This window comes from Balaenoptera physalus (assembly GCF_965194825.1).
Source record: "Balaenoptera physalus genome assembly, chromosome: 9".
Taxonomy (NCBI): Eukaryota; Metazoa; Chordata; class Mammalia; order Artiodactyla; family Balaenopteridae; genus Balaenoptera; species Balaenoptera physalus.
Genome location: NC_138888.1, coordinates 68,613,749 through 68,641,688, shown reverse-complemented (window position 1 = coordinate 68,641,688; position 27,940 = coordinate 68,613,749). Strand labels below are relative to the sequence as shown.

The 27,940-nt window shown below is 46.2% G+C and overlaps 2 protein-coding genes and 1 pseudogene across 7 annotated transcripts in view; 2 read left to right on the top strand and 1 right to left on the bottom strand.

Moving 5' to 3' along the window:
- The window catches only part of RRAGD (Ras related GTP binding D), a 37,651-nt gene extending 32,395 nt beyond the window's left edge, over nt 1-5,256 (bottom strand). The window contains exon 1 of one of the 3 annotated variants that reach the window (XM_082475788.1): nt 4,897-5,256. In XM_082475788.1, coding sequence (XP_082331914.1) covers nt 4,897-5,038 — 142 coding nt within the window. In that variant the 5' untranslated portion in view covers nt 5,039-5,256. Of the gene's footprint in view, nt 1-4,796; nt 4,820-4,896 lie in introns of those variants that run through there. The other 2 variants (XM_082475790.1, XM_082475789.1) reach the window with 2 other exon arrangements.
- An 8,129-nt stretch (nt 5,257-13,385) lies between these two features.
- On the top strand, nt 13,386-23,836 carry LOC309667377 (large ribosomal subunit protein eL21-like; annotated as a pseudogene). The gene is made up of 2 exons (XR_014268489.1): nt 13,386-18,321; nt 18,471-23,836. The product of XR_014268489.1 is annotated as a large ribosomal subunit protein eL21-like (transcript).
- A 246-nt stretch (nt 23,837-24,082) lies between these two features.
- Nucleotides 24,083-27,940, top strand: part of ANKRD6 (ankyrin repeat domain 6) — a gene marked incomplete at its 3' end in the record, with an annotated part of 202,261 nt that continues 198,403 nt past the window's right edge. For all 3 annotated transcript variants that reach the window (XM_082475783.1, XM_082475787.1, XM_082475785.1), the window contains exon 1: nt 24,083-24,212. The remainder of the gene's footprint in view (nt 24,213-27,940) is intronic.

Below are 27,940 nucleotides of genomic sequence, written 5' to 3'. Positions count from 1 at the left end.
ATTCTATATGTGAATATTTCCTTTACATAAGCATCCAATAACATTTCTGGGAATTCCCCGGCAGTCCAGTGGTTAGGACTCGGCACTTTCACTGCTGTGGCCCAGGGTTCAATCCCTGGTCTGGGAACTAAGATCCCATAAGACGTGTGGCACAGCCAAAAACAAAAAACAAACACGTTTCTAATGTGTTCTGATTTACCAATGCTTCTGCAAGAAGGGAAAAGTGTTCTGGTGAGCTTTTTTTTTTTTTTTTTCCTCCAAACGATCACTCTGAGTGTGATCAAGGTTGGTTTTATGTCGTCCTCGATTTTACACACTGAGAAACAGAGCTGGAGTCTTCCCCAGAGGTCCTCAAGAGGAGAAAGTCCACCAGCTCTCCAGGCGCGTTAGGCCAGGAGTGAAAAACCCATCTGTCTTGCATGTTACAGCAGAACCAGGGAAAGCCACTGTCGCAGGACAGCTTTAAAGCCCTCTTTAAAAGAGAATTGAAAAGTTGCCTTTAAAAAAAGGTAAGGAATACAAGAATAAAGGAAGTAGAGGAGAAGTAAGAAAAATGAGCAGGACAGAAGTGATTGTGATACGAAGTAAAATCATATCACCAGCAGTGATGCGAGTTGGGGGGACTGAACAAAGCAGGTGAACTCTGAGACACAGCACCGGAGGACAGAAAAAGATAATCCTTCAAACTCGGAGCCACACCCCTTATCCAGAACTCCAGAACTTGCTGATTCTGCCTCTTTTTTCCATTAGACTACCCCAGGTCTGTTCTAATATTAAAATGGGAAATATTTCTTATAAAAGTAGAGAATCAAGATTCTATGATACCAGGAATCACTGAAACATGTTTACAAACATCTGATATAAAAATATGCTCTCTAACCATATGTATTTGAATAAGCTTTGGGCCTAAGGTGTGACCTTGGTCACATCATTTTTAACTATTCTGTGCTTCCATCTATTCCAACACTTATATATCTCTGTATTTTCAGGACCAGAAGGAAACCCAAGAGATTAGCTATAGCCAGGGTTGCAGTCAACCCAACTCTTTTTGGACAAGGCAGAGTTACAAGGGAAGGGACTTACATTTCCATGTACTTGACCCTCTCCTAAAACTTGCTCAGTTCTAGCCCATGTTGTGGCTGCAGAAAAGTCCCCTGGCATCTCTGAGCCATGGATTCAATATCAGAAGAACAATTCTCTCTACTTACCCTCAAGAAACAATGAGAAGATAACTTCACTAATAATTTTAAAAATTATTTTAAGAAAAAAAAAGCTGACACTAATAATTAGAAGTGAATCGCCAGATTCACTGCCTTTACAGCCACCAGGGAAGGATCACCTGCTGACCCTGGATTTTCTGTGCCTCCAGGGACCACCTAACTGTCACTTCCTCAGACCCTGAGAGAGTGCACAGGCTGCTACGAAAACAAGACCGCACTTAGCTGGACTGTGGCAGAGCAGCTGTCTTAGCCAAATTTCCCTTAAAAATTGGGAGGGGGGCTTCCCTGGTGGCACAGTGGTTAAGCATCCGTCTGCCAATGCAGGGGACACGGGTTCGAGCCCTGGTCCGGGAAGATCCCACATGCCGCGGAGCAACTAAGCCTGTGTGCCACAACTACGGAAGGCTGCGCGCCTAGAGCCCGTGCTCCGCAACAGGAGAAGCCACCACAATGAGAAGCCCGCGCACCACAAGGAAGAGTAGCCCCCGCTTGCCGCAACTAGAGAAAGTCCACGTGCAGCAACAAAGACCCAATGCAGCCAAAAATTAATTAATTAATTTAAAAAAAAACTTTTAAAAAATTGGGAGGGACTTTGGGAAAAAATAATTTCACTTTCTGATTAAATATGATCTTTTAATTGGTTTCCTTGTTACTATAGTTTTTAAAGAACTGTAATTTAATAAAGACTTAAAAGTCCATGTGTCTAAAAATAATCAATATTTTTGGTGCAATTGTTTTTAATGGTTTAATTATTGTCTCCTCTCTCTGGAATTTTATCTGGAGCATGGGGTTTGAAGATGAGATTCATCTTATCTCTGATCAACGACCCTGAAAGGGGGGGTTGAGAAGTGCCCAAATCTGTCCTTAACAGAACTAAAGTGCTCAAGAACATTCCTGCTATTCATGAATAAAATTTGGAACGTAAGCCAAAGAAGTGCAGTTTAAGGCTCACCTTAGCTGCACTACATTTTCAAACTTAACACAATGTGGTAAAATGTACAAGGCACTCGGTTTAAAAATAAGATCAGAGGTTCCTTGTAAGACTATGGGAAATAAAAATCACACTACCCACCTTCAATCACATTCTTTTGCACAGCAGTGCTGGTCAGGCCTGCATCCCACCCACCAGGGTAGATTTCTGAACCTCATGGAAAAAGCCCCAGGTCTCCGAGAAGCTCAGGCACTAAACCAAGTCCATTAGGATGGTTTGGAATTCATTAGAGAATTGCTTTGCTCATGGTTCAAAGTGCACCATATACATGTCTTCTCAGAGGAAATAAGTCCTCCTCCCCACCCCCTACTTTCCACGTCTTGAGTTTGAGAGTAGGTAAATGTAAAATTTACCCCAAATAACACAGGGTTATAAGGCAACATGTGCCCAGGGCCCATTAGAAATCGGGATGACCATTTGGTGGCACCTTGATGTCTCAAGAACAGAAGGCCACAGGAACAGAAGTCACAACTCCCAGCCTCCACCCCCATCCTGACTCCCCAGGACCATATCAGCTGGCATGACAGGTGTCAGGGACAGTCCTTGCTAGAACTGCTGACCGAGGGGCTTATCTGCTACTCTAGAAAGCGAAATGTTCTGATAGAGATTCTACATTCAGGCCTAAACCCCAAAATCAAAGCCAGCGACACATGGAAAGAACAGCAGCCCAAGATAATGGAGGAAATCTTCAGAGAATAGACCGTATCCACGGCAGGCCCAGGTGGAGAAAGGCCAGGCTTCAGTAATGTTTGCTCTTCTTACCACACAAATATACTCAGGGCTTTTATAGCAAGATTTCAGTTTGATACCAAGAACTCACGAGGGAGGATTTTATTACTAAAGTAATCATAAGCATCAGTTACAGGCGGGTTTGCCTTGGGTTAGGAGCCCTGGGGAGCATCCTACACCCGAATCTGGGGAAGCCCTTTGTTCAGGAAATCCCGGCCCCTCAGCCAAAGCGTTAATTTCACTTCAAGGCCCCAAATCAAAATTTTAAAGTGCCCCCTTAAAGAACTGCAGAATAAACAAACAGGTCCCGTGCTTTTCCTGGAACACAGTCTCTGGCCCCCAGGACAATATCAAATTACAGGGTTTTTCTTCCCATATACGGTCTCTTATTTCTTTTCCTTTTTTTCAAAGAGGATCACAATTGCACCCTGTTGTGTGTCTTCGGTTTCAAATACCTCGCAAATACATCCCCATTCTGAATCTCTCCGGAGCCTCCGAAGAATCTAGGAGGGGCTAACAAACGCAATTTGAATAATAATGAAGACACTGAACAATTTAACTACCAAAGGTAGCCCTAGAGACTCCAACAAAAGGGTTGAAAGCCTTTATCTACAAAAATGTGGCCACCTGCTCGACTGTGGGACCAGTTATGGGGAGTGCAGAAGAGAGAGGCGCACAGGTGCACACACGAGTTTAAGCAAATAGGGAATTAGTACAAATGCTCCCTGGGGACCAGACACTATGAAAAAGGGTGACTTGGAAAGCTCCTTTCTCATCTATCAGGCTCAAGGTTTAGTTAACAATCTTCCCTTTCTGATTAATTGAAAGTAGCACTCACCATACGTAAAATAATGAAAACTGCCCCCCCCAGAGAAAGGCTTTGTTTGTATGGAGAATTTAAAACAAGTCCAGTGAATTTTCAGTAAAAGTTCTTCAAAATCAACAGTCACGAAAGTACTTTTTATCCCTCATGCAATTTCTGCCAAGTGAACATTTTAAAAGTTAGTTCCTTCTTTAGGAAGCTGACAGTTCCACCTAGATGTTATGTTTACCAGCCTCATTCTACTAACCTTTCCAAAAGACCTTACAATAAAGGACTTTTTCCTCTATTTGGAGGGAAACAAAAAAGATGAACCTTTCTGGAATCCTAAAAAGCTCTCAACTCCCTTAGTCCTTAAGAATTAAACGCAGGAAGCCCCCGCTGGCTGAACAATTGCTAAATCCTGCTTCTTGAACAGGAAACAGAGTTTGCTTCTGAGTGGCTCCGTATTCCCCCGCCCCGCGCTCACTCCAGGGCAGGCGCTGCCATGCCCAGGTGGTGACGCTGAGCAGAGATAAGGTGTCCTAACAACCTTATTTGCCTGGATCTCTGGATACCCGCGGCCACACGGCGACTCCCTTATCACCTGGATGCATCCCTCCGCCCCTCCACCGGTGCCTCCACGCCGCCGACCTGGGCGGCCCCGGGACCCCTCCCGCGGCGACACGGGGCAAGACTGACACCCGCAGCTGCCGACGACCCTGCCAGTCACGCTGCCGCCGGTTGCCTTTTTTAGCCACGACATCTGACCCCGGCTCCGACAGCAGCATTCAGGGAGAGATCCCAGGGCGCGCCGGGCGGTCCCCTCCCCTCCCTAACCCCCAGACCCTGCGGAGAGCTCGGGGTGAGGCGTGGGGGAGGTACTGGCCCTGGAACTGCCAGAGAGCGCGCGTTCCTCCTGCCCAGACGCTTCCTCTCTGCCCTCTCCACCGATCCCGGCCCCCGCTCCGCTGCCTGCACCCGGGCTCCCCCATTTTGCATCTCGCCGCGGCTCCTCTGGCGCCCCTCCCCACTCCCACCCCGCAACTCCGCTTGCCTGGATCCCCTCCAAGTCAGCTGCCCGCGCGCCGGGCCCGGCGAGGGTGCGGGCCGAGGACGCTCGGGGCGGGGGGCCGAACGGGGGACCCGGTGCTCACCTCCCTCCTCCGTCCCGCTGTCCGGCTCGGCGTCCGAGGAGTCGGGCCCGTCCCCGTAGCCCGCTAGCCCCACCAGCTCATCCTCCTCCTCGTCGTCGTCCTCCTCCTCCTCCGGCTGAGGCTTCCCCAGCACCTGGCTCATTGCGCCCACGGCCGGCCGTCCCGGAGGCGACGGGGGTCTCTGGTGGGGGGCGCCAAACCTCCCGGCCTGCCGCTCGCAACCTATTTCTGAATTGGGGTTTTGTCCCGAGGTTCGCGGGCGGAGGCGGGGACCGCGCGTCCCCCGCGGCGGTCGGCGTCCAGGTCTGGGTCCCGCCGTTCCCAGCGCGCCCGGAGCCCCCCTGCCCCGCCCGCCCGCCGGCGGAGGAGTCAGCCAGAGCGCGGCAGTTCCTCCCCAGAGGAGGGAGAGGGAGACTGCGTGACCCAAGTCACCTGACACACACTGTCATACACTCACACACACACACCGCACGGGCGCGCGCGCGCTTTCCCGGGAGCACCGCTCGCTGGGGCGCTGGGCCGAGGCCGCGCACACACACTCAACCGGGAGCAGGCCGGCGCGGGGCCCTCCACCCACCCAGAAGCGCACACAGACACTCGCCCGGTACGCGGGGACCCGGGACGCGGCGCAGTCACCCACCGCGGCTGCTGGCCCTGGGCCCCCAAGCGCCCCTCCTGCACGTGGTCCCCGCACAGGCAGGCGAGCTGGGGTACCGCGCACCCGGAGAACCTCTCCCCGCCCACCGCCGACACACACACGCTACCTAGGGCGGCCTTCTCCAGCTTTCGGTCCCGGCCGAGGGTTCCAGTCCCAAGTGGCCTGCCCCCCGCCCCGAACACTGCTGCGCCCAGGCCCCCTCTCCGAGCGGCGTGCCTAGGACACCCCGTGGGTGCTGAAGCGCCCCGAGAAGAAAACTCTAGAGAAATGCGCCGCACAGGCGGCGCAGTCTCCATAGCAATTGCCTTTCAGCGCGCGTTTGTGGTTCAAAGTGCTTCCCACCAAGAAAACAGACGTATTCACTAATCAGGCCTACCCAGCTGTAAATGTTCTTTAAAAAATAACATGCCTCGTGGCTGCCTAGCCTGAATAATAATTCCTCTGCGGCGTTTGGGCAAAGGTCTCAGGTGTATAACACACCGATGGGGCTCTTCATAGCCACCTCCTCCTGTCACACTGTTGAATAGACTGTAATCCCAAATCCCACACCTCAAAATAAAATGTTTCAAAGCTTCTGGGGGGAGAGAGGGGCGGTGGACGGGGAGACAAGACTCGCAGCAGTGTGAGGGTGAGACTGAAACCGGCATTCCTCCACAAGCTTTTCACCACGGGACAGACCGTACCCGCCCTTTCTGGATACTGCAAAAGATCACGTGGATGAACTTCCTTCTGTCAAGCACAATGAGAAATAAACCAGCTGGCCAGCAGGATAATCCAGATTCTACAGGTGCCAGCAGCTCCGCAGGTGGTGTGGGGAGAGAGAAGAGGAGGAAGGGAGCTGAGGCTGCAGGCTCTTGGGGCCCCAGGGTGCTGCCTAGGTAGGGAATTTGGATGGAGAACCTACTCTATGCCAGGGGGCTGGGCTAAGGGGTGAGGGTGCGGGCCTCCACGTAGGCTCAGAACAGTGTTCGTGCGCTGGAAGAAATCCCAGTCTAGCAAATCATGACTCCGGTCCTGGATTTTGTAGTAGCTGTAGGTGTTGAAGGTGGATGCAGACACCTTGTAGGAGGTGGCTGCTTCTAATCCCGGAAAGGTTTGGGGATTTTCCAGGTGGAGGCAGTACAACATGTATGGCTGTAGCAGTCAAGGTCCTTCCCAGCAGAAAAATAGATGGCACATGCAAAGATTTTAATTTAAAAGGCTTTATAAAGTAAAAGGGACAATTTACTAGGATGTGGGCAGAGTTTAGGGATCAACGCAGGGATTAGCAACAGTGGGAAGAGGTTATCTCCCCTAAACTAGTTGGTGTAACGGAAGGGAACTAGAGTCCTGGTCAGGGGGCTCAAAACAGGAGCTATAGCTGGTGAGGAAGCAGACACTGCCAGAGCCACCTCCTGTCAAGGAGACAGCAGTGGGAAGGAATACACTGACCTCTCTTGCCTCCCACCCTCCATTCTTCTCTTTTTGGCCATGCTTCCCGGCTTGCAGGATCTTAGTTCCCCCACCAGGGATTGAACCCAGGCCCCCTGCAGTGCAAGCACAGAGTCCTAACCGCTAGACCGCCAGGGAATTCCCTTCATTCTCCTGAAAGAGGTTCCCATTGGCCAAATCCAACTGGACGCCAAAGGGCTAGAGAGACTGCAACCTAGTCGAGGACTCAGAGATTGGGTCGGGAGGGCAGTGGGTTCCAGGGGCAGGGGTAGGGGCAAATAGTATATCCAGCACAAGCAGGCTCTACTCGCTCTTATCAGAGGAAATTATTCTAGGAGTAATCTTCCTAGTCCATCTTCATCCATTCTGTTTAAAGAAAGAAGTACCTGGGAGGAAGGCTCTTTTAGAGTGGTTTTCAGACTTTCAGTTATCCCAGAACAAACCACCAGCCTGGGGAACTGTTGAGCTGGCCTGATTCAAAGTGCAGAGGGCTATATATGGGGCCCTAGAAGCCAGTCCAAAGGTCAGCCCAGACCATCAGGACATCCTTTGGGCTGTTTGCTGACTGTGTATGCCTTGGGGACTCAGGGGTTCAGGAAGGACAATCGCTAAGCCAAAGACCCCTCTGTGCCTGAGATCAAGAAAAAACGGAGATACCTCATGGTTCTCTGCCTTCTCCCCCACAAAAGAGAGATCCTGACGGGGGGAACACCAGCAGGAGATTGGAGCATACCCTGGGATATTTGAGAATTTGACCATTCTTGAGAAAAAAAGGAACAAATCCACACACACACACAAAATCAATAAAAGCCAAATCCTCAATTTTGCTCCACCCCAAGGTAGATAAGAATCATGTACAGGTTTAAGAGATTCAAATTCACTGTCATTTCAGAAATGTACAGTATTGATACAGTTTGAGTGAACAGAACAGGAAAAATCTTTATTGCTTTTCTTCTTTTCTGTTATCATTTCAATACTGTCAGCTTTCAAATAAAGAATATGTTGAAAAATATCTTAGAGATTTTTAAATTTTAAAAGTCGTGTGTGTGGATCCTTTCAGAAATTAAATAAAAACAGAAAGACACTAAACCCTGAAAACCTTTGAGACACTTGGTATGGGATCTGCTCAGTGAATTAGCTACCGCCTGGATCACTCTGGCCTGGAGCTCAGGCTCTGTGACGTCTCCCCAGGAGGGCGTTCTCAAGAATGTGAGGATTTGTCTCTGGGCTACTCTTGGTTTTTGCTGTTGTATGTAACCATGGCAGGTTGCCACATACATGATAGGTGCTGACGTTTATGAAATGAATGAAAGAAGAGAAGGGAGGAAGTTATACAGTACATGGCCAGGCATATTTTTGAGAGAAACTTCAGGAAAAAACAGAAGCCAAATTTTCTACTTACTCTAAGCCCTGGGAGATGCCACAGTGAGGTAAATATGAACTATGCTCTACAAGAGTGCAACCAGACTGCCTGAAGATTGGAAGGAATTACAGTATAATGACTATGGAATGCTTATTCTATTTTTGCTATCCCTTCCTTTCTAAAAAAACTCAACTTTCAGAGATATTTTGTAGCATCATGAAATATGAGATTTGTCTTTTGCCAAAATTTTCCAACTAATATTGGGGAAAAAAAGACATGAATAAGGAAGGCGCTCTTCCAAAATAATATGACCTTCAAAATATTCCCATTAAGTAATATTATTGTCCTTAATTTACAGATAAGAAATATTCACCCAAGGTACCACATGGAAGGTACCAGATGGTGAAACTACTTTGGAACTCAGCTGGACACTAGACCTATTCCTATTTAATGGCAGTAAAGCTAAAGTCAATTACATTATGGCCTGAAACTGAAAAGGGAGAAGGGGAAGGGAAAAGCTGGCTCCCAATCTCCTAGGTAAAGAACCAAAACATACACAGACACTAAAAAATGGGTCTGTTGTCTCAGGCCACTAATTTACAGGATTCACTGAAAGGAGGGAAAAGAAGAAAAATTGAAAAGCTTCCTAATGAACAAAAGTTAGAAAACTACTTGTCATAATAAAATTGTTGATCACCATCACTCCTTTTATTAGGAACACAAATAGCAAGTGAGGGACTTCCCTGATGGCGCAGTGGTTAAGAATCCACCTGCCAATGCAGGGGACACGGGTTCGAGCCCTGCCAGGAAGATCCCACATGCTGCGGAGCAACTAAGCCCCTGCACCACAACTACTGAGCCCACACACCGCAACTACTGAGCCCACGTGCTGTAACTACTGAAGCCAGCGTGCCTAGAGACCACGCTCCGCAACAAGAGAAGCCCCCACAATGAGAAGCCCGCACTCCGCAACGAAGAGTAGCCCCCGCTCGCCACAACTAGAGAAAGCCCGTGAGCAGCAACAAAGACCCAACGCAGCTAAAAAAATAAAAAAGTAAACCTAGATCATTAAAAAAAAACAACAACAAGTGATTTAGTTCCCTTTCTGGCTAATATGGCTCTATTGTACTACATGCTTAGCTAAACTATAACATCTAAGTGTATTTTTGTTTAAAATTTGAATTCTAAAGGCCAGAAGTTTGTGCCCTTATTTTAGTGAATTATTTTGCTGTTACCAATTAGATGCTTTGTGACAAGGAACATGTGAGCTATTTAAAAGAGACCTGTACAGGCAGAATAATTGCAGTCCTGAATAGGGCAAGCAATTAAATACAGCCTGCAGCCCTGCATCTTGGGGTATTTTGAGGCATCTGATGGCCTTGCGCCTGGTTCCTGGGATTCACATGTTGAAAGCCTTTAAGGCTTTCTTTTAAAATATGTATTTAAAGCCATTAATTCTCTCTTGATGAAGCAAACAAAGGAAAGAGCCTTCTACAGAGTCTTGCCGCGCTCCTGCTAATCCAGGAAAGCCAAATTTTTCAAGAGGGCAGCTCAGAGTCTCCAGTTCTCCTAAGACAGTTGATGCCCTGATGAAATCATTAACTCATATCCACTGAGGCAAACCATCATTAAATATATTTTACTAAAATGATGTTTTGATATTTTAAGAACATGCATGTGGTAAATAGTCAAACAGCATAAAAGAATATTCAATGAAATGTTAGTGTCTTCCCCCAACCAGCCCCCCTCACTGGCCTTACAGTCTCCTGGTTTCCCTCCGCAGAGGGAAATATCTTGCTTTAAATGTGCAAACATATTTGTAGCCTTTATAGAGACTTATATTTGATAACTTTATCTCTTTAATAGTCTACAAATTTTTTTTTTAATGAACGTGAAGACAATTAGATTTTTAGGGCTGTACTTTGAAGGAAATAAACAGAGAGAGACAAGAGAGAAACCCGGGATGAGAGAAGGAGCCTGATTTAGATGGGGTCGCCAGAGAAGACCTTTCAAAGAAGGTGACATTTGACTTGACCGTGAGACAGAGACAGACAGCCAAGTGAGTCAGGGTAGAGCATGTTCCCCTGGAAGGTATCTACACAGTTGGAAAAATCAAGGAGAAGTGAAAGGACTTGGTGTTGGAGGAACAATACATCAGTGTGATGGGAAAGGGGGAGGGTGGTAGTCATGAGAAATAGGTAGTCTTCTCCACCAGGATAAAGAGTTTGGATTTTATTCCAAGTGCCACTGAGGCATTGAAGAGTTTTAAAAAGGGAGGTGAAATGCGTGGTTTACATTTCTAAAAGCTCACGCTGCTAGATTGTTTCCAAAGATGGCCTCAACAATCATGCCATCCCACATGCCCTTCTGCAAATGTGACTTTGCCACTCCTTCCTCCTATTTTCCCTCCTCTTAAATGTGGGCAGGCTCTGTGACTTGCTTTAACTAACAAAATGCAGCAGAAGTGGCAGTGACACTGTGCAAAGTCTGAGATAGGGTCATAAAAGACCTTGCTACTTCCTTTTTCACTTTCTTGGTGCCTTTAGCCACCATGAAAAGAAGTCTGGGCTAGCTTACTGGAGAGGCCCCATGGATACAGAGGCCCTGAAATGTTCCAGAGCACAGGAATATAGAGGCCCCAGAATTCCAGCCATCCATCTGAGGAGCCAAGCATGTGAGTGACACCAACTTGGATTCTCCAGCCCAAATTGCAACCACATGAGCAAGTCCAGCCCACTCTGCATGAAACACAGACTTGCTGTTACAGCTGAACCCTGCCAGCCAACCCACAGAATCATGAACAAATAAAATAGCTGTTTTTTTTTAAACCATTAAGATATGGGGTGGTTTGTTACATAGCAGCTGATAGCTGATGAACATATTCTGGCTGATGTGGCGAAAATGGATTGTAGATTTCAGGGTGGAAGAACAGGAGATCACTTTAGTAGTCCATAAGTGAAATGAATGGAGACGGTGGAAACCGAGAGAAGTGGATAGATTTGATATAAATTTTGGAGGTAGACTAGATCAGATTTATTGATAGCTTAATTAACATGGACGGTCAGGGAAAGGACTTGTACCAGACATTTGATTTGAGCAACTAGACGTATGGTAATGCCATTTATTAAAGTAAGTTAAGACCCAGATAGGAACAGGATTGGGGGGTGGGAGGTGAATCAAGGTCCTTGATTTCTAACATTCTAGTTACTGTATATGGCCACAAGGCAAGCTACCTTAATCCTGTGATTTTGGCCGTTTCTTAGATGTCTATCATGTTGTCTTTGGTATAAATAATGAATTTTTCCAACTACAAGCCATGAATGAACTGAAGATGACATTTGTAAAAGTTCCAAACTAGTGAGATGGAATTGTTACTTATGGACTTCCATAAAAAGTTAACTTTTTATTCATATGGATTTTTAAGGACAAGCTTCTGACATAAATGGTGCCGTAACATGAGAGCAGAAATGTCTTGACTGTAGAGCCAGCCAAACAGAGGTACTAACAGCTCCACATCTGTAGATCAGTTTGGACTTGGCAACCCCTGCCTTGGCTGGGAGGGTTACACTAACTTCAGTGGTACAAAAAAGCAGATTCTCCAAGACAAATGACCTTATTAAAGAATGAGAGAGTTCCCAAGATGGTGGAGTAGGAAGGCCCTGAGCTCACCTGCTCTCACGGGCACACCAAAATTACAACTATTCACAGGGATACTGTTGCTGAGAAAGACCAGAACCTACCAGAAAAGACCTTCAATAACTAAAGATATAAAGAAGGAACCACAACAAGACAGGTAGGAGGAGAGGAGTTGCAGTACAGTCAAGACCTATATCCCTGGGTGGGCAACCCACAGACGGAAGAATCATTACAATTGCAGAGTTTCTCCTCAAGGAGTGAGGGGTATGAGCCCCACATCAGGCTCCCCAGCCCGAGAGTCCTGCACGGGGAAGATGAGCCCCCAGAAAGTTTGGCTTTGAAGGCCAGTGGTGCTTACTTTTTTAATTTTTTTTTTTGTCTGCACCACATGCTATGTGGGATCTTAGTTCCCCGACCAGGGATTGAACCCGTGCCCCCTGCATTGGAAGCGCAGAGTCTTAACCACTGAACTGCCAGGGAAGTCCCCAGTGGTGCTTACTTTCGGGAGACCCAGAGGGCTGTGGGAAATAGAGACTCTACTCTCAAAGGGCGCACATAAAATCTCACCTGCTCTGGGACCCAGGGCAGAAGCAGTAATCTGAAAGGAGCTTGGGTCTGACCCACCTGCTGATCTTGGAGAGTCTCCCAGAGAGGCAGGAGGCAATTGGAGCTCAACCTGGGAACACAGACACTGGCGGCAGCCATTTTTGGGAGCTCATTCTACCACATGGATGCTGGTGCTAGCAAAAAATTTTGGAACCCTCCCTCTAGTTTATTAGCCTCAGGACCCAGCCCTGCCCCCACCCACCAGCCTGTAGGCACCAGTATTGGGATGCCTTAGGCCCAGCAACTACCTGGGTAGGGACACAGCCCCACCCACCAGCACGCAGGCTTCCTTAAGAGCCCCTGAGCCCACAGCTGCCCCTGGACATGGCCCTGTCCAACAGAGGACGCAGGACTTGGCCCTACACACCAGGGCACAGGCGCTAGGCCTGGGAGTCTCAGGGCCCTGCAGCCAGAGATTCTGAGACCCAGCTCCACCCACTGGTGGGCAGACACAAGCCCCAGGACAACCAGAGCCCTGTAACTTGCCATGGCAGGACCCAGCCAACCCACCAGCAGGACAGCACCAGCCCTGGGACCTGTTAGGCCCCAGCTCAGCCTACCAGCAGTCCAACACCAGCTCTGGGACCCCTGAGCCCTGCAGGTAGAGACCCCAGGACCTGGATCTGCCCACCAGTGGGCTGGCACTAGTCCCAGGACCCAGCTTCACCCACCAGTAGGTGAGAACCAGCCCTGGGATCTCCTGGACCCCAAACCCATCCACCAATGTGTGGACACCAGCCCCAGGACCACAGTCCCACAGCCTGCCTTGTCAGAACTCAGCCAACACACCAGCAGGCCAGCACCAGCTCCAGGATACCAGGGCTCAAGCCTTGCACACCACCAGGCCAACTCCAACTCTCGCTCACCTTGGGGCCCTCAGCCAGTGGCCCTGGGATCCAGCACCACCCACCAGTGGGCTGACACCAGCTTTGGGACCACCAGGGCTCTGCAGCCAGAATACCTGGGAACTGGTTCCACCCACCAGTGAGATTGCACTAGCCCTGGGGCCCCCAGGGCCCTGGGCTCACCCACCATCAGGCCAATACCAGCTCTGAGATACCTTGGACTCCTTAGCCAGCCACTCCAGGGTCCAGGCCCACTTACTGGTGGGCCAGTACCAACTTTGGGAAAGCCCAGCACCTGCAGCCAGCCATGTCAGGAACTGGCCCTACCCACCAGAAGGCCAACACTAAATTCAGAAATCCCAGCCCCACAAGCACCCACCCCAGAACCCACCAATGAGCCAGCACTAGACCCAAAACCCACTAGGGTTGCACCGCCAGCCGCCTCATGGCCCAGCCCTACCAACCAGTGGCCGGCAGCCTCTGCACAAGGCAGGGCCTGGCAACCAAGCAGACTGAGGGCCAGCCACACCTACCAGACTGCCCAGAGTAATCAGCTTACCACAACAGAAGGACCATGTTGCCCACATGGGGGCATCCCTAGAGCATATAGCTCTGGTGGCCAGAGGGGAGTGCACTGCCAGGGTGCATAGGATATCTCCTCAAAAGGCCAATTCTCCAAGGTCAGGAAACAAAATCAACCTAGCAGATACATAGAAATAAAAAGAGCAAACTAGGCAAAATGAGGTAACAGAGGAACATGTTCCAAATGAAGGAAGAAGCTAAAACCCCAGGAGGAGAACTAAGTGAAGTGGAGATGGGCAATCTACCTGAGAAAGAGTTCAAGGTAATGATGATAAAGATGATCAAAGAACTTGGGAGGAGAATGGATGAACAGAGTGAGAAGTTAGAAATTTTTTAACAGGGAGTTAGAAAATATAAAGAAGAACCAAACAGAGACAAAATATACAATAACTGAAATGAAACATACATTAGAAGGAATCAACAGTAGTTTAGGTGATACAGAGGAACAGATCAGTGAGCTGGAAGATAGAGTAATGGAAATCATTGAAGCCGAACAGAAAAAAGAAAAAAGAATAAAAAGAAATGAGGACAATTTAAGAGACTTCTGGGACAACATCAAGTGTACTAACATTCGCATTATAGGGGTCCCAGAAGGAGGAGAGAGAGAGAAAGGAGGGAGAACATATCTGACTACAAAGAGCTAAAAACTTCCCTAACCTGGGAAGGGAGATAGACATCCAAGTCCAGGAATAACAGAGAGTCCCAGACAGGATCAACCCAGAGACAAATACTATATATCACTTACATGTGGAATCTGAAAAAATAAAACAAGCAAACAAATAAAACAAATGAAACAAGCAAACAAATAAAACAAATGAAAATAACAAAACAGAAAAAGACTCACAGATATAGAGAACAAACTAGTGGTTACCAGTGGGGAAAGGAAAGGGGGGGAGGGGCAAGTAGAGGTAGGGGATTAAGAGGTACAAACTACTATGTATAAAATAAATAAGCTACAAGGATATACTGTATGGCACAGGGAACATAGCCAATATTTTATAATAACTTTAAATGGAGTATGATCTATAAAAATTTTGAATCACTATGTTGTATGCCTGAAACTAATATAATATTATAAATCAGCTATACCTCAATAAAGAATACTTAAAACCATAAGAAAAATCTACAAGAATGAAATCTAGGAACTGTCACTTACACATACCACTTAATGTTACCTAAAAACATGGCAGATGCTGTCGGTCAGCTACTTACCATCCATCCCCAAACCCCTTCTCTTCTCCTGTTTCCCAAACTAGCAATGGGGAAAGTCAGATAGTACTCAAATTCTGAGACTCCTTCACATCTTGTCAGTAAGAAGATAGGGGGAATCCTGCTGAGGAACTTCTAGGAAAGGGTTTGCTTCCTAATAAAAGAGGTCAGAGTATCAGAAGAGCCCCTGACCAACCCCCTCACCCTTTCCTGCTTTGAACACAGTTGTGTGAGAACATGGTACTTGGAGTTAGGAAAGCCATCTTGCAGCCTTGAGGTAACAGGCCTAAGACTAAAAGCCTGTCCTGGAAATGGCAGAATAGAAAGAAAGAAGACCCTGGATGACCTTGCTGAACTACTGTACTCAAACCTGTAAAAGCCTACCCCCAAACTTCTTATTTCATGAGAAAATTAAAAGTCCATTCCTTGAGTCAGTGCTTCCCTACCTTGACCAGTCATGGCACACATATTTATTTGGCACACTGACCTAAATGGACAGGCTGCTGGCAGCCGGAGGTGACTGGTCCAGAGACTTTGGCCGCCTCAGGCCCTGCCCAGCTGTCCCAAAGGCTGAGGGGGATCAATAACTTGGCCATATCAGTAACCCATTTATGGCACACAAGTAGTGGTGGCAAACCAGTTGGGAAGTTCTACTTAAACCACTGAAGGTGGGGTTTTCTGAACTTTGCAGTAAAACGTATCCTAACTGATACAACATATAACCTTTATAAGTGGAGGGAGGGAAGGAAGGATGGATGGATGAAACGTGATCATATACCTATCGGTGAATTCAGAAGTTATGTCATAGTCATAGGATCCTAGGAAAGGTGTCTCGGGATATATCAGGAGATAATCACAGCTTCATTAGAAAGGGAACTTGGTTTTGCTTCTCTGTACTTCTCACTTCTTTCTTCTCTCTCTGCATGAAAACTGGCTTTCTGTGCTTCCCCCACCAGATGGCAGGAGATGGCTGCTCCGCCTTTCCAGGCCCAGTGATAGTGGGCCCAGTTTCCGGAACTAGGCTACCTGGGTTCAAATCCTCGTTCCACCACTAACTAGCTGTGTGACCTAGACCAAGAAACTTAACCTCTCTGTGCCTTGATTTCCTCATCTCTCAACTGTTTATAATGTTATATACCTCAATAGGGTTGTAGAAAGAATTAAATCCATTAACCATGTAAAATCATTTTTCAAGGTGAGCACAATATAAGCTTTAGCTATTATTATTTTTGATTCCTAGGCAAGAAAATCTGATTAGTTGAGTTTAGGCCAGTAATCCATTCCTAATGCCCCAACCATATTTTACATAAGACCATATAATGCTACTCCTTTAGCACATGTACCTCAGCTATCATTTAATATTTGATTGAGGACTGTTTTCACCACTAGACTCCAGGACCATTGCTCGTGCTCATCGTTTTGTTCTCAGTGGCTAACACGGTGGTCAGAACCTCTATGAAGCACAATTCTAAGGCACACCATTTACATTGTATTTTATGTGCAATATGGTAGCTTGATGGTGGTCCAGTTCCAATAAGTATGCTGAATTAATGGCCCAGTCCACTATGGCTGGGGGTGCAGCTTGTGGCTGCAAAGGTCTACCCTCATGAGTGGGGAGACAGCTCTGAACAAAAGGGGGGAAAGCTGAAGAGAAACTTCGAAATATATCTACCATGTGCCTCATGTGGCCAGGCACAGGGAATACAAAGTCAAACAAAGTCAGGCAGAGATTGTTGGTGTCATAATCCCCCCACCACTTTGTCCTTAGTTTGATATCCTTAACTGTTCTTGGGTATCAACATACTCGAGGAAGGAAGCCCAGGCTCAGAGGTTGAATCATGATTGGTTTATACTGGGTATGATAACCAGCCCCTCACCTTTGTGACCCAGGTGCGATCAATGACATGTAAGGAAAAATAGATTTAAGGGGCAGCTGTGAAGAATTTGTTCTCAAATTAAAATAAACACAGTGAGAAGGCCTGCCCCTTTCTCCTGCCTGGATGTCAAGCCAAAGACAAAAGCCAGTACTGAGGTGGTACAGTAGAATAATAGAAAGAGCGTAGACCCAGATATTTTTATTACATAATTTTTTATGTGTTTAAACCACTCTAGTCAAGCACACTCTTTCCAGCAGCCAAACACATTTTAACTGATAAACATGGCCCCTTTATCTTTATAACTGAAAGTGAGTGAGGGAGACAGATCAGATAATCAGTAGCTTAAGATCAGGAACTGAGAAGGAGGCCCGCTACCATCACTCCTATTCCACAGTGTACTGGAAGTCTTTGATTGCATAATAAGATAGGAAAAAAGATAAAAGGATTGTGACACTAAAGCACATACTATCCATAAAAGAAAAAAATCGATAAGTTGGACTTCATCGAAATTTAAAACTTTTGGGAATTCCCTGGCAGTCCAGTGGTTAGGACTCAGCACTTTCACTGCCGTGGCCCAGGTTTGATACCTGGTCGGGGAACTAAGATCCTGCAAGCCTCGTGGCACGGCTGGAAAAAAAAAAACAAAAAAAAAAACCCCAAAAAACCTTTTTCTCTGCAGAGTCTGTTAAGAGAATGAAAAGACAAGTTACAGAGCGGAGTAAAATATTCATTAACCACATATCTGACATGGGATTCATATCTAGAATATACAAAGAATTTCCAAAACTCCACAGTAAAAAAAAGTCCAATTAGAAAATAACCAAAAGACATGCAGAGACATTTCACTGAAGAGGATATAGGGGTGTCAAATAAGCACATGAAAAGATGTTTAGCCTTTTGGCTTCCAGTATTTACCCAAATGACCAATCCAAAGGGAAAGAGGTAAGGCATCTGCTGTATGCCTTTTAGAAAACAGAAGTTGTTCCTTTTGCCGCATACATGTGAATTTGCAATAAAGGTGATATTGTAGATATCAAGGGAATGGGCCCTGTTCAAATAGGAATGCCCCACAAATGTTCCCATGGCAAACCTGGAAGAGTATGTTGAGTGTTACCCAGCATGCTGTTGGCATTACTGTAAACAAACAGGTTAATGGTAAGATTCTTGCCAATAGAATTAATGTACGTATTGAACATATTATGCACTCCAAGAGTTGAGGTAGCTTTTTTTTTTTTTTAACATCTTTATTGAAGTATAATTGCCTTACAATGGTGTGTTAGCTTCTGCTTTATAACAAAGTGAATCAGTTATACATATACAATATGTTCCCATTTCTCTTCCCTCTTGCATCTCCCTCCCTCCCTGAGGTAGCTTTTTGAAACGTGTGAAGGAAAATGGTCAGAAAAAGAAGGAAGCCAAAGAAAAAGGTACTTGGGTTCCACTGAAGTTCCAGCCTGCTTCACCCAGAGAAGCACACTTTGTGGGAACCAATGGAAAGGAGCCTGAGTTGCTAGAACACATTTCCTATGAATTCATGGCATAATAGGTGTAAAAAAAAAATAGAAGACCGTTGGATTATTAAAAAAAAAAAGAAAAAGAAAAAAATGTTCATTACCACTAGCCATTAAAGAAATACAAATTATTAAGACCACAATAAGTTACCACTATATAGCCATCAAAATGGCTAAAATAAAAAAATAGTGACAACACCAAATGTTGGCAAGGATGCAGAGAAACTGGATCTCTCATACATCAGGAGTGGGAATGTAAAAGGAAAAAGCCACTCTGGAAAGTACTTTGGTAGTTTCCTATAAAATTAAACATGCAACTATTGTGCTATACAACACAGCAATTGCCCTTATGGGCACTTACTCAGAAAAATGAAAACTTATGTTCATATAAAAACCTGTGCACTCCAATAAAGATGTTTTTTAAAAAAAACAAAAATAAAAACCTGTGCACAATTGTTCATAGCAGCTTTATTCATGATAACCAAAAACTGTAAAAACTCCAGATGCCTTTCAACAGATGAATGGTTAAACAAACTGGCACATCCCTACCATGGAATACTAGTCAGCAATAAAGAGAATGAACTGTTGATACATAGAACAACTTGGATGGATCTCAAGGGCATTTATGCTGACCGAAAAAAAGCCAGTTTCAAAAGTTCATATACTATATGATTCCAATTATATAATATTCTTGAAATAACAAAATGTAGAGATGGAAAAGAGATTAGTGGTTGTCAGGGGTTAGGGATGGTGTGGGGAGGAGGTTGGAAGTGACTGAAATGGAGTAGCACCAGTGGTGAAGGCATAGTTCTGTATCCTGATTGTGATGGTGGTTACATGAAGCTACACATGTGGTAAGATTTCATAGAGCTTTACACACATTGTACCAATGGCAATATTTTGATATTGTTTTAATGTTTTGATATTGTACTATAGTTATGTAAGATGTAACTACTCGTGGAGACTGGGTGAAGAGTACACAGGACATCTCTATACTATTAAAATTCTTTTTATACTTAAAATGTTTTAAATTTATTTATTTTGAAGTATAGTTGATCTCTCTATACTATTTTTGCAACTTCTTGTGAATCTGTCATTATCTCAAAATAAACCAAAAAAGTTTAAAGATATAAGGGGTGGAAAGTAAGGAATAAAATATCATTACTTGCAGGTACATAGAAAACTAAAGAATCTATAAATTACTAAAACTTATAACAGAATTTAGCAATGTTGCTGGATATAAGATCAATAAACAAAGATACTGTACATTTTTCTTATTGACAACAAAAGGGTAGAACGTGTATTTTCAGAAACGTCATCACTTGCGATAGTAACAGACAAGATAATTAAAAATAAATCTCAGAAAATGAAAAGCTGTAAAACGTTTGAAGTCACTAAGATTCTAAATGAATGGACAGGGACTTCTCTGGTGGTCCAGTGGTTAAGACTCTGTGCTCTCAATGCAGGGGGCCCAGGTTCGATCCCTGGTCAGGGAACTAGATCCTGCATGTTGCAATTAAGACCCTGCATGCCACAACTAAAGATCCTGCATGCCGCAACTAAGACCTGGTGCAGCCAAATAAATAAATAAATAAATAAATAAATAAATGGACAGACATGTCAAACATGTACATAGACAGGAAAAGTCAATAGTATAAAGATGTCAATTCTCTCCAAATTGCAGTGGCAGCAAACGATTTAGTTCTGGTTTCCATTACGTGAGGGCTGCAGACTGCCTACAGCCATACTGGGCTCTGTGTGATTCCATATATCTTCTCATTCTGGGATCCCAGCTGAAGGAGTAGCCACTCTTTGGGGCATGTTAGTCTCATAACAGAGGGCAAAAGCTCAAGGGGGACAGGAGAAGCACTAAAGCACACCACATATTTAAAGTTTCTGCTCCAACATGGTGTTGGTCAAGGCAAGTCACACAAGCCCCAAACCAGTGGGGCAGAGGAGTCTACACCAGTATAGGAAAGCATGGCAAAGATGGGAAGGGAACAAATAATTGTGAATGACTAATGCAATCTACCACACAGATTCACTGCAATTCCAAATCAAAATCCCAAATTTTTTAATGGAGCCTGACAAACTAAGTATAAATGTCTTTGGAAGAGCAAAGGGCTAAGAATACTTGAGATCCTTACAAAGAATATAAAGAAGTAAGTCAGGGTAGGACTTCCATAATCAGAAATCAAGATTTAATATAAAACCGTAGATTTTCAGGCTGCATGTGACCAGCACAGGGATAGGCAAATGGAACAAAATAGAGCATCTAAAACTGATCCATACAAACATGAAAACCCATTATAAAATAGCCCTGGCATTGCAAATGAGAGGAGAAATTAATTTCAGATGGAATGTGAAAGGTAAAACTTTACAACTTTTAGAAGAAAATATGGGAGAATATTTTTATATCCTCAGGGTCAGGAAGGATTTCTCAAAACACATAAAACAGTGCAAAAGACATGAGAAGTTAACAAAAGAGAAAACAAGAATAGTAACCATTAAAGATGAACAATCATACCTATAATTGGAGAAATACAAACCTCACTCATAGTAAGAAATCATTCACACCCACAGAAAAAACAAGCGCTGGCAAAGATGTGGAGCAAGGGGACTTTCATACATTGCTTTTGGGAATTAAAATTGGTACAACGGATTTAGAAAACAGTTTGGCATTACCTAGCATGTAAATTTGAACACACACATACCTTAAGACCCAACAATTAAGTTTAGATATGTATCCTAAAAACTCTTGCACACATGCCTCAGAAGAAATATTTAAGCATGTTCATAGCAACATCGTTTGCAATAGCAAGAACTGGAGACAACCCAATGTCCAAAAGTAAACTGGGCAAATAAATTGTGATATCTTCTTACAATGAAATACTATATGACAGAGGAACTGAATAGTCGAATCTCAGAAACAGAATGCTAAGTGAAAAAAGCAAGTTGCATAGGAATCATGCAGAATGATTCCACTTACAGAAAAGTTCAAAAACAGGCAAAACTGAACAGTACAGTATTTAGGGCTACATATGTTTGTGATGAGAATTATTATTTTTTAAATTAATTTATTTTATTTTATTAATTTATTTTATTTTTGGCTGCGTTGGGTCTTCATTGCTGCGTGCGGGCTTTTTCTCTGGTTGTGGCGAGCGGGGGCTACTCTTCGTTGTGGTGCACGGGCTTCTCGTTGTGGCTTCTCTTGTTGCGGAGCACGGCCTCTAGGCATGCAGCCTTCAGTAGTTGTGGCCCGCGGGCTCTAGAGTGCAGGCTCAGTAGTTGTGGTGCACAGGCTTAGTTGCTCCGCAGCATGTGGGATCTTCCCCGACCAGGGCTTGAACCCGTGTCCCCTGCATTGGCAGGCGTATTCTTCACCACTGCGCCACCAGGGAAGCCCTCAATAAGAGAATTATTAACACAAAATTACGGACTGTGGTTTCCTCTGGAGGACGAGGAGGGTATGATCATGGAGGGGCACATGTAATGTTTCTCGAGTGGAAGACTTAGCAAGGGATGGAAGTCAGAATGGTGGGCTGAAGGACCAATTGCAGCTAATTACGCAAAAGACAGCTAGTGCAGTCAACTCGTTAAAGAAACGTTGCTGGAAATAGGAGCAGATTATATTCTCATAGAACAGTGAAAGCTGTCACTGGTAGAGTAGAACTTTTTTCTCATGAGGCAGAAGGAGAAGGTAGTGGGGTGGATGTATGAGGCTGGCTGTGATGGAGCTGGACAGAGGGGCAGAACGGAACTGAGGGCTGGGAGCCTCCCTCATATACAGGGAGCTTTAGGATTCTCCTTTTATTAGCTGTCCAAACACTGTGTGCCCACTTGGAGACAAGCAAGCGTGATCTCCAAGCAGCTCACCCACTGCCTGCTTTGGCTCTCATGAGGCCCCTCTGCCAGGAATTGCCATTAATTAAGGTCTGGGAACAACTGCAGACCAGTCAGTTCCCAGGAACATTCACATGTCGTACAGGCTGGCTTCTGTTCCTTTCAGCAGGATTAATGTGCGATTGCTCTGACTGCCCATGAATGTAACTTCAAACTCCATCTCATCTCGACCTTGTGGTGATGTCATAAAAGCCTCCCGGAGGAATGGAGCACTCTAGCTTTGGTTGTTTATTCAAGGGACTAGCTAGGAAAAGTCTTTAATCTGGAAAAGTATAAGAAGGAAATGATCAGGTTGAAAGGTAATGGGTACTTACCTTGACCTTGGGGGTGCACCTAGAACTCAGCAGTGACCTGCCTGGAGAGAAATCCAGAGCTGATGAGCAGGGAAAGGAAATGTGTTCTAACAGCTTTAGATGGGGAGCGACAGGGATGGGGGCAAATCTGAAGAAAGCCAAGGGATACTCAGAAGAGAGGTTTCACACTCTGCCATGTAAAACCCTAGCTATGCCTTTGGGGTTGGGGGAAGTTCAGAAGTAGTGGAGGAAAATCAAGCACTTACCCTTTTCTGGTATGCATAGGGCTGTTTGGATTTCTCCTGCCTAATGTTCCCTGAAGGAGAGAGGGAGACAAACATCTTAAGAAAAAGTAGGAGATCATCATGTTTCTTTTCCCCTGGAAACCAGGCCTATTTCAGAGGGGATAAGAAAAATCCGGTTCAAAATAAGCTCAGGGAAGACTGAAACTCCATTCTAGGGTTCCCCACCTCCCTCTCCAGCTCTCTGTGTTCAGAGAGCAGATACCTGTCGCGCTTCTTCAAAAGGCTGAATGAGGTCCTACTCATTCATACATTCGTTCAACAATAATTTACTGAGCGCTCGCTATGTTCAGGGAACTCCTCTAGATACTGAAGTAGTGACTGTGAAAAACAGACAAAACCAGACCGAGTTAATGGTATGTAAAGTGTGATTTGAATATAGGAGGCAGGAACGTTCAATGCTTTTGCCTGTTTCGTATGGGATGCTTCCGACAAGCTATTAACAGACAAGCTTTTTGGAATAAAGGCTTCCTTTCTTCTCTCCAGCTTCCTAATGAGCCTGGATCATTCATCACTGTTGTTCAGCTTCTACTGAGACATCCCAGTTAAGTGAACTACGAACTTATTGAAATACACGCTTGGCCACAGGTTGAGGGATGGTTTCTCCTCCCGAATCCCCTCTCCCTCCTACAAACCTCCTGGCAACCCCTGCCAGGAAAACCTCACCCAACTGCATCCGCTGTTCCTCTCACTCTATAAGGATGGCTCTCAGGAGGGCGCGGAAGGGGCAGCGGCCCAGGAGGGAGCTGGCTGCAGGCCAAGGCCAGCCCGAGGGCCCTGGGGGCCCCGCCTCCCCTCGGGCCGCCGCCGTGCCCTGACCGGCCGCTGCGGGGCGCTGCGGCCCCAGCCTAGGAGCGCGGGCGGGGCGGGGAGGGGCGGGGCGCCGAGCGGACGGCGGGCGCGTCGGCTCGGCCACAGGTAACCTGCGGGAGCGGGGAGCGCAGACCCGGGAGCTCAGACCGGCGAGCGGCGGCAGGAGGCGGCGGCGCTGGGCGGCGCCGAGGCCCAGGGGCCGCCGGAGCCAGCGGGAGCCCGTGCCCATCGTCTCACCTCGCCCCCACCCTGTCGCCCGCATCGGTCCTAGCGGCACGGAGAGAAAGGTACCGTGTGACCTCGCCGGGTCCCTTCGAGACCCCTCTTCATCCCAGGACCGGCGTCCTCTACTCTCGGGGGGCCTCCGGGAGGACCGTGTCGCGGGTGGGAGCGCCCCCAGATCGCTGTCTGGGGAGGAGTCCCAGACGGAGCGCGTTGCCCCCTTTCCTGCAGCCTCTGGGGAAGCCGGCGCGGGAGGGGGGTCCTTTCTGGGGCACCTCCCTTGTCTCTTTCCTTCAGTTGCTTCCCTAGAATATAGAACTTTGGTGGGAGGAGGCAGAGAACTTTCTCGTCTTTGCACGTCCCCCTCCTCTTTCTCCAGTGAGCTCAAAGAGTTTGTAGAAACGGGGGGTGGGGTGGGGCGGGGGTCCCAGACCGGACGCGGAGGCCGGCCGTCTTCGGGCGTAAGGGAGGGTCCCCTCTGGTCGCCAGCGCCCCCCGCCGTCCCTGGGCCTGCGGGCAGGCCTCCGAGTGACCGGGCTCGGCTCGGACGCGACAGCAGCCTGACCCCTTCCCTCACCCCTTCGAGGACCACAAAGGGCTGCAAGCGCCGGACCGTGGGGCTGCCCTACCCCGGGGAGGTCCGCTCTGGCTGGACTTAAGCTCCGTAAAGAGTTAGCAAGTGGCATCTCCCCGGGCTCAAGGGAGCGAGCACGTTGTTTGGTTTGAGTTTAGACATCAGCTCACGGACACTTGTCTTGGAAATTTCAGTGTGGTGCTTCCGGTAGATTTGAGGGGCGGGAGGGGAAGTCGACCCGAGAGGAGCGTCGGTTTCCTAGAGTAGGTCAAGAATGTTTTCCCGGGGCTTCCCTGGTGGCGCAGTGGTTAAGAATCCGCCTGCCAATGCAGGGGACACGGGTTCAAGCCCTGCTCCAGGAAGATACCACATGTCGCGGAGCAACTAAGCCCGTGCGCCACAACTACTGAGCCTGCGCTCTAGAGCCCGCGAGCCACAACTACCGAAACCCGCGTGCTCCGCAACAAGAGAAGCCACCGCGGTGTGAAGTCTGCACACTGGAAAGAAGAGCAGCCCCTGCTCGCTACAACTAGAGAAAGCCCGCGCGCAGCAACGAAGACACAACGCAGACCAAAAAGAAAAAAAAGAATGTTTTCCCTAAAGCATGTTGGGATGGTTTAAGTGGTGGTTAAGAGATCCCCTTTGGGGTCATGAGATTGAGTCTTGATGCCACTTGTTAGGTGTGTGACATTGGAAAACCCACTTCTTTAAACCTCAGTTTTTAGAATTGTAAACTGGGTGTATGATACATAACCTGGTGGTGTGGTTGTAGAAATTAAATGAAATGATGCAAGTGAAAAGTTTGGCATAGCGCTCTTGAAGGTTGGGCATCCTTTTTGTGAGTCTGTTGGATGGTGATACTCATTCACCTTGAGCTAATGTCTGTTAGGCCAGTGGAAGTGGGAAGCACTTGGGCAGTGAACACAAACACCCCTGGGTCCACGGTGGTCCCACAGTGTACTGATGGTCTCTGACGGAGTTTCCCATCCTTAAAGTAGCAGTAGCAACCTGTTGTTCTCCTGCTGTAGTAGGTGCTGGATTATACATATTTATCTTTCATCATCCCTAGCAGGTGCTTAGTATCTGGTAAATGAATTTTTTTTTTTTTGATTAGGGATATAAATTAAAATTGGAAGAGTTTTCTGCCCTCTAGGTTCTAAATGAGGAGGGGAGAGTGGAAGAAGGGTGAAAAGGAGTAAGAGCCCAGAAAACAACTGGTTGCATGTTGTTGGGAGGTATAAACCAAGGGTGATAACAAAATGCTAATTTGTTAACTCCTTGTTCCGTGGTGGCACCAAAAATTAACCTTAGCTTTCCACTCAAACTCATCAGCCTCTCCTGAGCCCCTCCAGATAAGCATATAATCCAAGTAAAAGCAGACGGCTTGTGATCCAACTCTGCTTAGAGACGAAGTACTCTTTTAACTCCCAAGGCCCTCGCATATTGAAATTCAGGTGCTGCCACTGTGGACTATATCATACATTCAGAAAGTATCAAACGGAGAGGTACAAATAAAAGAATAAGAACACAAGGCACACCCAAGTACCCATCACCCAGCTGAAGAACCAGAGCATCCTCAGAACCTTGCAGGCCCGAGCCCTCCTCCCTGTGGCATTCCACTTACCTCTCTCTCCCCAAGGAACTGATAGTCTGGATTTTGTGTTTATTTCCCCCTTGCTTTTCACACTTAATATCTTACATGAAAAACTCTGTGGAAGGGAAGTTTCCAAACAAGCCTTTCCACAATAACCTGGAGCATTCCTGTAGAACGTAAAAGCAGGATACTGAGAGTAAGATGCAAAGCACAGAAAGCTGAAAGTATCAAAAGTGCTGGGATGGGCAGGCTGGCAGTCAGGGTCTGCCCCCAGTTTCCTTTGGCACAGGTTCTGCGGGTGTGTTCTGTCTGTGTCGGGGAGGGCCAGTCTCTTCTAACATAGCTTGGAGGCTGTAATTTTGAAAGCTTTGCTTGAGTCCCTAAGAATTGGAAAAACAGTCATTTGTGTGCATGTGTTTTAGAAGTGTTTAAAAAAAATACCAGTTTTCCAGGGGACATTGTATGGGATTTGAAGGATTAAGCCAGCTGAGAGTGACCTTTAAAAACTGTTTTAACCTAAATTCTTCTTTGTCTGGTTATGATATTTGTGTTAGGGACCTTAAGTTATTTCTTTGGGCTGAATCACAGGTCTCCTCCGTGAATCTTACACATTCTGACATTTCTTGGTTAAGGCAAAGATTCCTAAACTTGGTTCATGGCCCCCTTAGTATCTAAGTAATTTTTTCAGTGTCCCTAGATTTAGGTAGTTAGTAGTAGTTAGGTTGAAATACCGTAATAAGTATTTATATCCTAACAACATACAAGCTGTTTGAAAAAAAAAGAATGCACATAAACTGAGAGAAAAATATATCATTCTTAAATAACCACAGCTACAAAGAGGATGTGTGTGTGTGTGTGTGTGTGTGTGCTGCACGCACAAACTTTGGGATCAGATTGGATCCCAATCTCATTTCCTGTCCCACATTAATTTTTCTGCAGCACTTGCTTTTTATCACAGCAACCACTGAAAACCCAAGCTTTGCAGAGATATGATGTCATTGACAGGAATGTAATGGGATCTGATGTTGAAGCTGTGGACTCCTCCGGTCTGTAGGTTCAGTGTCGAGTGCATTGAGTACACTGTGTTTCCCTTGAAATTTTCAAAAATCCTACGTTTCCCCTGTGCATTTTCTACAGCTCCCGAGTGCCTTGGTGCACAGTTGGGGAGTTGTTGGTCTAAGGTAAAACCCCCTTCGCAAGAGAGATCAGTTACTAAGGAAGGTGTCTGCTTGAAGTAGCCCCAGGTTAAGCTTCTGGGTGCAGTGGGCTACATCTTGGTTTTCTCCTCTGTGTAAAATGGAGTGGCTAGAGCCTTCCTAATAAGGGTCATTCAGAGGATTAAACTAGATAACGTATGTAAAACCATCTGTTAAAGCCCTGGAATATAATGGAGTCTCAAGAAATGGTAGCTGTTTTAATGATTGTTAAATAGTACTAAATGAATGTCCAGTAATAGGTGTATGTCATTGCCCCTATTTAAGAATAGCCAGTACTTGAAATCTCAACCTTAGCAAATAAACTATGAGGTAATTAGTTCACATTATAGGATGATTTATCATTTTCAAACAGAAAACTCTGGTGTACCATTGTGACACTTTTTGATTTTTTAGACCATCCTTGGAATA